Source organism: Alligator sinensis, unplaced genomic scaffold, assembly GCF_000455745.1.
Source record: "Alligator sinensis unplaced genomic scaffold, ASM45574v1 scaffold277_1, whole genome shotgun sequence".
In the NCBI taxonomy this organism is placed as follows: Eukaryota; Metazoa; Chordata; order Crocodylia; family Alligatoridae; genus Alligator; species Alligator sinensis.
In genome coordinates this window covers 3,869,762-3,880,363 of record NW_005841899.1, presented here as the reverse complement: position 1 = coordinate 3,880,363, position 10,602 = coordinate 3,869,762, and the positions used below count along the sequence as shown (strand labels likewise).

At 41.7% G+C, this 10,602-nt stretch overlaps 1 protein-coding gene across 1 annotated transcript in view; it reads right to left on the bottom strand.

Annotated features, from left to right (window-relative positions):
* THSD7B (thrombospondin type 1 domain containing 7B) overlaps positions 1 to 10,602 on the bottom strand; it is a 685,311-nt gene that overhangs the window by 77,938 nt on the left and 596,771 nt on the right. The window contains exons 17-18 of the mRNA XM_025197580.1: positions 6,182 to 6,315; positions 5,191 to 5,344 (exon numbers count right to left, since the gene is read on the bottom strand). Of these exons, the coding sequence (XP_025053365.1) occupies positions 5,191 to 5,344; positions 6,182 to 6,315 (288 nt within the window). The remainder of the gene's footprint in view (positions 1 to 5,190; positions 5,345 to 6,181; positions 6,316 to 10,602) is intronic.

The following is a 10,602-nucleotide window of genomic DNA, read 5'->3' as shown; positions in this document are numbered from 1 at the left end:
TATATTATTGGGAGTTGGACGTAGGATGGATGTTGATTCTGCCAGGTCCTTCCCTGGTGGGTTTTTTTTTTCATGTTGCTCCTCCTTCAACACATGGTGGAGCACTTTCCAGAGCCCCTAAACCAAAATTCTAATGTCAAGGCAATAACATCAAAGCAACACTATAACACCCCATTAAAGACTAACTTACAGGTCCATCAACTTATCCAGAGGCCTTTGTCACAACCCAAAGTTGTGATTTTTTGTTTGTGTGTGCTTCGGCACCGCTAAATTATGTTCCCACTAAATTGCAGCTCCTTTGTACGGTGGAGTTTTCTGCAATAGGAGAACCCACATGCAGAAGAGTGTTTCCCACCAGTTTGAAGCTTTCTTTGCATGGTGCATTTCTTTTGCATTATAGTGATGCACGGTGCAAAGGAGTTCCCGCCATTTGTATTTAGATTCATGCCACATTATTGGCCAGATCTAAATTATGCCCACGTGGCGGCTAGTTGGCGGCTAGTGATTGGCTTGCTAGCCGTATAAAAGGCTTGGGTGGTTTCCGCCCAAGTCGGAGAGAGAGACAGGGAGAGAGAGACACGGAGTGGGTCACACAGAGAGAGAGAAAACCTGGAGAGATACAGAACTCGCCAGGAGGAGGAGACTTCACGCTGTGCGAAGATCTCTAAGCGCTGCTGATCCCTTCGAACCCAACGCGTCTCTCTTAAAAAGGCAATAGAGGCTTAATTACTGAACCGAACCCGTGGAGCCTTAACAACTCCGGGGGCCCAACTGCCGAACGGCCTCTAGCCTCTCCCCATTGCCGAGCGCAATCCTAGACGTATCCCTATCCTATATACCCAATTTTTGAACCCACGGAGTCTTAACAGCTCCGGGGGACCTGGGAACCGAACAGAACCCACGGAGATTCAGCCACTCCGTGAGGAAAGAATTGCCGAACCCGCGGAGCCTAAACCACTCCGGGGCCCAAGAACCGAGTTTGTCAGAGTCCTCCAATGAGGATTCAAGCGGAGCTGCGCCTGGAAAGCTGTCCAACCTACACCGCGACCACCTTGGGTGTAAGTAAATAATCTTTTCAATCAACCATTACGCCTCCGTAACTGATTCTAGCTCGTGCGTACCTTACCGCTCCGCGGTCTTCTCCGGCCCCGCGTGCCCGGGCTGCTGGCCACAGCCTGCGTGCACAAAGACGGGCCCGGCTCGCACCTGGCAAGGACGGGATCGGGAGCCGGCCCGCACAGCCTTGAAATCTATTAAGCAGTTAAGGAACAACAAAGCATGTGGTCCTAATGGAATGCCAGCTGAAATGTATAAGCCAGGTGAAAAAAACTCACCAACTACATGTTGTTATTCTGAAAATCTGGAACAGATTTGCATTGACATGTAAGATGCCAGAATCATTACCATATTCAAGAAAGGAGATAGACTGGAGTGCAGCAATCATTGAGGTATTGCATTCCTGTTTACAGTTGGAAAGATCTTAACCCACACTCCGCCCAATAGACTCTCCTTCCTTGTTGAGATTTTACTCAAGACCCAATGTGGTTTCCGACCACTCAGAGGTACAGTACATATAATCTTTGATGTTAGATAGCAGAAGTGCCATGAGCAGCACCAAGATCTTTATATGGCATTTATACACATACCTTCTTGTCCCGCAACCTGCTGGAGATCCACTGCTTCAATTAATTCGATTAATCGAGTCTGCTTCGTGCACGAAGTGATGGTCACTGTGCTGCACTGCATACAGTTGTATGACCAGCTAAATGAGCGTAAGCATGCAGAAAATGGTGGTGGTGCACTTTTGAACTAAAAAACCTCCAAGGTGTTTTAGTTCAAAAGTGCACCACTGCCATTTTCTTTGCACCAGTGTGCATTTCGCTGCTTATACAATTGTAAGCGTTGCAGCACCTGGTGCTTTTCAGGGCACCTGGCGCTGTGTCCCTTGCATGTGTAAAAAAGCTCTAGGGGTGAAATTCTATTGCAGGTATTAGGCATGTAACTGGACTTATGTGACTAAGTGTGATTCTATTCTACCTTGCTTTAGTCTGAATAAAATGTTAATAAAAAAGTAAGTGGGTTCTTGCTTTTTTTGGGACAATCATGATAGTTATGTGACAGCACGTTACAAAAGTAGATACGTTAACGGGTGCATTAAGCATGGACGAGAATAGCATTTAGGATCTAAATCCACCTAGACCATCACTAGATGGAACAAAAAATGCCCTTTGGAGTCAGATTTTCAAAAGGCACTGAGGCACCTAAATCTACAGATGGGTTCCTACAGAGATTTTTAAAAGTGCCTGTATGCCTGTCCACCCAGTTGGTTAGCTGAATCTTAGGTCCCTAAAGAAACCTATAATAACCTGGCTTTTGTAGAACAGGTTTATCTTTGTTTCCATATTTACTACAAGTGTACACAATGTTTTATGTATGTACTACAGTTAGCACTAACCCCTCAGAAATGAATGGAAGTAATGAGGGATATCAAAATTACATCTCAAATTATAGATAGAATTCCCATTGACCTGGCAACAAAGTGAATATTTAACGGCTAGATGAGTGTGTTGGGTGACAGAATGCTTCCCTTAACATTTAGCTCTCGCAGTAGGACTGTCATGAAAGGACGCTCCCTGATCTCAGATTTGCTGGGATAGTGCTTGAACCTTTTTATGTTTGATACCATAAAATAATTTCTCATCTCACTACTACAAAATAGTGAGAGAAAGTGTTTTTCTTAAGCTATTCTTCTTAGGATAGCCATTAAAACAGACAGCACACATACACATATACGTCCACATTGCCTTTTCCTAAAATTATTTTGACCCATTCTGACAAAACCTGGTGTCTATTCCTGTTCTTCTTAGCACAAAGGTTAAGACCCCACCCTTTGGCAGTTATAAAAGAGACTCAATCTAGCTTTTATTCTTTTGAAGTCTAAGTAGCTTCTCTCATAGGAATCTCCTTTTATGTCACCACTCAAATGGTTGTCTTGGTGATAAAGCTGAAAAAACTGAGCTACTGTTAGATTAGTACGTTGTACTTGAAGAATTATTTAATAAATCTCAAAACCAGACAAGGTACTGTCTATACTTAATATTCCCACTCATTAGCTGTCACATCTGTTATTATGCACACAGTATGTACAGTTCAGCTATTTAAATTCAGAATGTAATTTTCAAAAGTTATACTCTCTGGTTTTCCTTCACTGCAGTGTATTTAAGCTATCATGCAGCTGGTTTACATGACGTCGAAAATCTGTCTAAGATTTGCAAGGGAGGAGGAATTGTTAGTTCACAGGCCAAGATGTTATTCAACAAGTACAGACCACAGTGTTTCTTCACTATTGCAGATTTCCTCCAGGCTAGAATCAGTCTTGCTCTCTCCTGGTTTCTCCATAAGTACTCTGATCCACTCCAGTGCAATGACTGGTTCTGGTCTTAGTTGCGAGTCTGTAGGCATGCATAGGCACAATGCAATCCAGTCCTATAACTCTTTCTTTACTCATACAATCAGTCCTATTGATCAAGTCCTATTATAATTGTAAGTACTATGGTCCATAGCAGGTTCTTCAAGATTGGGCCTCATATTGTCTGTGAAACTTCAAATAAGCACCATTCAGGCAACAATCAATAAGCAACTTTAAAGCAAACACCAGCAGCAAACAGCAGCCTCATATTCACAGCAAAGTATTGTAGAACAGATTCAATAATATTCTGTGCAGTAAACTGTAATAAGTCCAACACTTCTGATGCCTTGAAATGTCAGGGTTAACATCTTTCTGTGGCGAGTACATTGTGCAACTCTCGGTCAGGATCAAAATGTATACTTTTTGGTTATCACAAATTCTAAAATGAAGACAATCTATTTCTATTCCTAAAGAGACTCACAGTGAAGAAAGAAATCAGCTCAGAAGAATAGGGGCTGTACCACAGTAAGAATAAAAAAAGGCATCCAAGAAACCACCTGGATTTGGAGTGAAGTGCTACGCTGAATCACAACTCTCGTGCTGTACGTGGGGCAAATGCAGGAACTAAAATACACAATTTTATTTGACCAGTTCTGACTGAATGTATCTGCACAATACACAAAACACTAAGAAATGAGAGAAACCTGCCTGACTGTGGAAGGCAAAAAACCATGCTTGCAGTAATGGACACACCTGCCCCCAAACTGTCCATACTTTTGATAGCGTTTCTTCTACACCTAACAGATCTGTGAATGTTTATCGCCATTGAAGTACACTAGGCAAGTATGCTCATTCAGGAAAGCCACACAAAACTTGCTTATTTCTTCTTCTTTAAAGTACCAAGAGTAAAGCTGGGCAATTACTGTGATGAATACTCTGTTATATGCTATGCCCACACAGGCCAAGAATCTGAACAAGACTGAACTTGTTTTCTTTTATCCTTTTGAGAATGGGGAATTTGTAAGGAAATCTCACAGAACTCATGACATATGCAAAGCTTAAGGACAGCTGAATAGTGGCCTGCACCTCTGAACAACTAATAGGATTCTTCCTTCTTCACAGTGGGGATCTTGCTGCCACCGTCTTCTCACTGGCTGTTGTGCCAATTTCTGGCTCCAGGGTGTTTCAAGATGCATAAAAGGAAACAGTGCAGATAATGCCATTTTCTACAGCTATTGGGGGGGGGGGCGGACGCGGACGGGAGCAGTCTTCTGTGCAGCCCCAGTACCTCCTTTCTCAGAGCTGCACAGCACCGCACAGTTCAACTATGGCTGAGCTCGTCGATTGTCTCTCAAGAGTTGTCTATCAAGTATAAAGCATTTTCCTGCATGCACCTCTTAGGAGATGAGCTTTCTTGAGATTAAGAGAAAACAGGAGATATGCAATGAAGCTGATGCTCTCCATTCTCTTTGTACCTGCTTCGGTTCCTCCCCCAGACCAAATGGAGAGGTGATCTGGCCATCTGTCACATTATACTCACTGTGTATTTTACTAATTAGTTTTTTTTCTGAGGCTCAGGCTTCGTAGGAATAGTTGACATTTAAAAATTTTAACCAGGCTGGATGTAGAATCCATTAAGCCCAACTTCCTGCAAGAAAATTGTTCGCTGTTGCTGCTGGAATGTAGGAATATTAGAAAGGGAGCATAAAGCGACTTAAGGAAAGGAAATTGGGAAACGGACATGAAAACATTCCCTCCAAAAAGACCGTGAAGATAGTTACCTGCGGGCATTTGCTCCATTGTCCCCAGTTAGACATCACACACTCATAGGGGCAGTATAGGCTACACTTTTGAACTTCATTAGGGGTTTCAGACTGATTACATAGCATGTTGGGCACAGCCTCTCCTTCACCATCTTCCGAAGTATTTACACATCTACAAGGAAAATATAAATATTTTTTTTTCACCCGACGGAAAATGCCTTGTATAAAACAAGAGAGGTGTTCATCTGATTTCAAGTGAGCTAATGCATATACACTCAAGCTCTGTTCCACAACACTGGCTAAATTATTATACAAATAATATTAATTATGAATATAATGAATGGTTGGCGAATTGATGCCGACTGTATATCTGTTTTGTTATTCAATTAAACTATTTGTTGAATAGTAACAAATAAGCTTCAGACTATGGCATGTGAGCTTTTAATTTTGACTGCTCTGTGTAGTTGCCATGTGAATGTGAATACTTAATAGGTCATCTAGATCATACATCATTGTTCCTGCTCCTTGATTGGACAGAAAAAAAATTCGAAAAAGCAGACTAGTGAAGAATAGACGACAGAGTCCCAGCATAAATTTTTGCACAAATATTAATAACAAAAACTTGGGGATGTCTGAGTATTTTCATGAATACCAGTAGCAGCAATAATCTTAGAAGTAATAATATTTCCATTAAAATCATATTAAACTGGGTGTGATGCTTTTATTAATCTTTTTTTTTCTGTTTAGCCAGGTTTTCTATACAACTGGAATCTCAGCGGAAGAGTTGTAATACAGAAAGTAAAGCAGGTTGTTCAAAGAAGTCATTATCTTTACACACATGAAACTGCATCTCAGAGATGTGTTTTTATGAAAACCTTTGTAGGTCAACGCAGTCCTCCTTTCACCTAAAACATTGAGCTGAATAACATATTTACTGTCATAGGGCCAATTATTTTGTTTTTATGCTAATTTTTATATATTTAAAGTAACTGCCTTTGTTATCACACACCTGATTTTTCTTGTTTGTATTCCTTCCCCACAATGTAGGGAATTTTGCTCAGTGTTGATTTTGCATGGAGACCATGGCTCTACTATCCAGGAATACTGATTGCATTCAGTGTAGCATGGGACTGCCTCATACACCTGTCAGGGAAAAGAATCAAAATTATTCATTTCAACCATCCAAGTTTGTATCTCCATAGAAATGCCTCAGCAAAACAACATTAAAAGTGTACTACTGAAAAATACCCTGGATCATGCTCCTTATGCTAAAAAGGTTGCAATAGGCTTAAATTCAGGGAAACATTATTGGCTTGCCAAAAGATTTTCAAAAAAATAATAAAAACTGTAATGTGTATGAAGCATTTAAAAAAACTGAATAAATAAAAAGCTGTTTTCTGAAGCCTGAACAAGAATTCCATTACAATCTCATTTTCTCAGACTACTCACATATCATCTATCAGATAGCTCTTCCTACAACTACAGTGCATATTATGCCCTTTGATGTTCTTAAGGTACTAACTGAAAAATAAGAAGCATTTTTTGCATGTAATGTATCTATATGTTATTTACTGAATAGAAATGAAAGTGTATATATACATCCTAGAAATTTCATTTTTATATACAAAAAATGTAGATGTTTGTTTTCTAATAGTCACAACTTCAGCATGTCTTCCAGGCAAATAGAATTGTTCATTCATCTAAACTTTATTTTCCATGTGAAGAATACATTTGAAAGCTGGAAAAAATATTATAAAGGTGTGGGGGGGGGGAGAGGGGGAACCTAAATATACAAGACATTAATGAGTGCTTGGGCATTGAGAAATATTATTTAAAGGTATATTTTCCTGTTTAAAATGAATGAATGTCTTAACAATGTTGATAAGCAATGCTCTAAAGGGCAGCTTTCTGTGCATTTATTTTGCTTGTATTTCATTGAACTTGGACTATAAATCCAGTTTCCCTGCCTAGATGGAGCTAAATTCAAGACACAAAGCTGTCCATTGCTATATATGAAACACAATACACTGCAATGAAAAAAAAAATTACAGCATATAAAATATTGTTCTCCAGCACACCAAAATCTTCTTGGCCTTGCTTCTGGGGAATAGTTCAATTTTCAGCATTACAACTGTAATTCATACCCTCTCTTACAAAATGTGGAACTTAAACCATACAGTTTTAGTATGGCAGCTCATAATTTCATAAAAGAGGCAGATGATGACTATGCACGTTCTGGCCTTAACAATAAGAAAGTCATATTTGCAAGATTTTTGAGGGAAGTAGAGATTACATACTATGTAATGGAATATTCTCAAAACAAGTTTGGTGCAGTGTCAGCACGTTAGCTGCAAATCAAATGAAAAAGAAATTATTTGTTAAGGAACACCTCAGGAATAGAAAATGATGTCAGAAATGAATATGAACTGTGGGCCTGTATTTGGCTCTCTGTCTATAGTGTACAGGTTTAGCTGAAAGGGGGATAAAATAAACTGAAAAAGGGAAGGCAAAATGAAGGGAAATAAGACAATGGAAGCAGGAGCCGGCAAGAAGAAAGTAAGATTTTAACCAGTAAAAGAATTGTGCTTTATTCACCAAAAGCGGAAATGAAGGGGAGCAGAAGGGTCAGAAGCTAACTGCTCTGTCAGAATGAGGAGGTGAGAAGTACAACAGAGGAGTCAGCTCCGAATGCAGCGATAGGGCAGTAATAAGCAGAATAGCTATTTAAGAAACTAGTGTAAAGAGGGAGAAAAGAAAGACAAGCAACAAATTCCAGATAGGTAGGGGTGAAAATTTCACTTCAGTCCAGATACACCAGGAATAAGAGCAAGAAGTTTCATATTTTCACCCTTATCTTGAGCTATAAGGAAGGAGAATTTTACATTTGCAACTCACCTCCTAATTAGATGACCCTGCACTGAGGTCAATGTCAGCTCATACTGCACACTAACCAGTGAATCTGAGCTAATGCCTTCCTTACACCAAGAAGAAATGCAAAACTCTAGAACTCTTGGTTCAGAGATGATACCTTTTATTAGACCAACTAAGAAATCACAAAAAAATTGGCACACATATTGAGGCTGCTAACATAGGACACTCTGGGTTACTAATCATAATGACAAGTCTAGCATCAACACATTTCTGTCATTTTGCAGTACACTAATTCTCACTAATGTTAGTCTGATGTATACAAGAGCACTAAAAGAGTCTAATATTTTATTTGGGGTATCATTTACAAAGCTTTCAATAATAGAGGGGAGTGAAATATGTCATTGCTGACAAGTCTGCATAAGTCATGTGCCCCAGCCCCCTAACCATTTTCACTAGGGGTGCATCGATAGAGATTTTGGTGGCTGATACCGATACCCGGTATTTAAGGAAGCATATTGATCGATACCAATCCGATTTCTGATACAGCTGCTTCCAGCTGGTAAGTCCGGCATGGTGGAAGGGGGGTGGAGGCAGATCAAGGTCCCCCAAGGTGAGGGAGAAGGCAGGGGCAGGCACTGCCCAGGTGAGGCAGGAGGCGGGGGCTGAAGCCACAGCTCATGGGTCGGAGGCAGCTCCTGCCACTGCTTGCACCCCAGGAGGGCACAGAGTGGGGTGGGGGGGTGCAAGCTCTGCCCCCTGCCTCACCCAGCCTGGGCAGCACCTGCCCCTGCCCCCTCCCTCACTGCATGGCATGTTGATCTGCCCCCCCATTTCCCTTCCTGCCCCCATCTCCTTCCACCCCACCGGACTTACCAACTGGAGGCAGCTCTCCACACTGTCTGCTCTGCTCCTGACTGCCTGAGTGCTGCGCTTCAGTTGCACACAGCACAGGCATTTATCAGCCAAATTATCAGCCCCATCAGGCCGATATCCAGTACAGCCAATTTTCTTTATATTGGTACCAATCCAATACCAGACTGATGTATCAGTGTACCTCTAATTTTCACTGCCCTCTACTGAACTCTCCAATTTGTCTACATTCTTTCTGTAGTGGGGGGCCCAAAACTGGACACAGTGCTCCAGATGTTGCCTCAGTAGTGCTGAATAGAAGGGAATAATCACTTCCCTTGATCGGCTGACAGTGCTCCTACTGATGCTGCCTAGTATGCCATTAGCCTTCTTTGCAACAACAGCACGCTGTTGACTCATCCAGCTAATTGTCCACTGTAACCCCCAGGTCCTTTTCTGCAGAGTTGCTGCTTAGCCAGTCGGTCCCCAACCTGTGATGGTGCATGAGATTGTTCCATTTTAAGTGCAGGACTTCACACTTCTCCTTACTGAACCTCATGAGATTTCTTTTGGTTCAATCCTTCAATTTGTCAAGGTCTCTCTGAATGTTAGTCTTACCCTCCAGCATATCTACTACTCCCCCTAGCTTAGTGTCATCTACAAACTTGCTGGGGGTGCACTCCATGCCACCTTCTAGGTTACTGATGAAGATATTGAACAAACCAGCCCTAGAATTGACCCCTGGGGCACTTTACTTGATACCAGCTGCCAACTAGACATCGAACCATTGACTACTTACCCTCTGAGCCCAAAGATCCAGCCAGTTTTCTATCCACCTTACAGTCCATTCATCCAACTAATACTTCCTTAGCTTGCTTGCAATAATGTTGCGGGATATCAAAAGCCTTGCTAAAGTCAAGGTATATTACATCCACTGCTTTTCCCACATCGACAGAGCCAGTTATTTCATCATAGAAGGCAATCAGATTATTCAGGCATGACTTGCGCTTGGCGAATCCATGGTGACTGTTCCTACTCACCTTCTTCTCCTCCAAGTGCTTATAAATGGATCCTTTGAGGACCTGCTCCATGACTCTTCCAGGGTCTAAGGTGAGGTTGATGGGTCTGTAGTTCCCTGAAACCTCCTTCTTCCATTTCTTAAAGATGGGCACTATATTTTCCCTTTCCCAATCACTAGTATTTCAAATCCTTTTCCAAATGTCACCTGGTCTATTTATAGGCAGCTCTTCAAGCCCCAGAAGTGCTCAATACTGTGAGCAGGCACCCTTTCGATTACCAAACACCACCTACGAGGGATTGTGGAGGTAGGCTAGTGGCATATGGCTACTGAAATAGACCCTACTTGGCTCCTGCATTTGAGAACTTCTTGCCTGGATCTTGCCTAGTTTATAGGCCCCCTCTACAAGTTACATTTATGCTGTGAAGAACATTTTAATCGCAGCACAAATGGCAAGAGTAGAGTATGACACAATTTAAGGTGACAAAAAATGGCAAAAGAAGCATAAAAATGTTCTGTATATACAGGTTCCAGGCTAGAACCAACAATTAGCTAACTGTTGGTCCAGGCATCAGGACTGCACCAGGGTTCATCTGAAACCATGGTGTAGTCCCAGGGACAGGGACAGGATTGTTGCCTCTGGCCTTGTACCTGCAGGCACCTGGTTTTCAACTTGCTGGTGCAGGGGATGC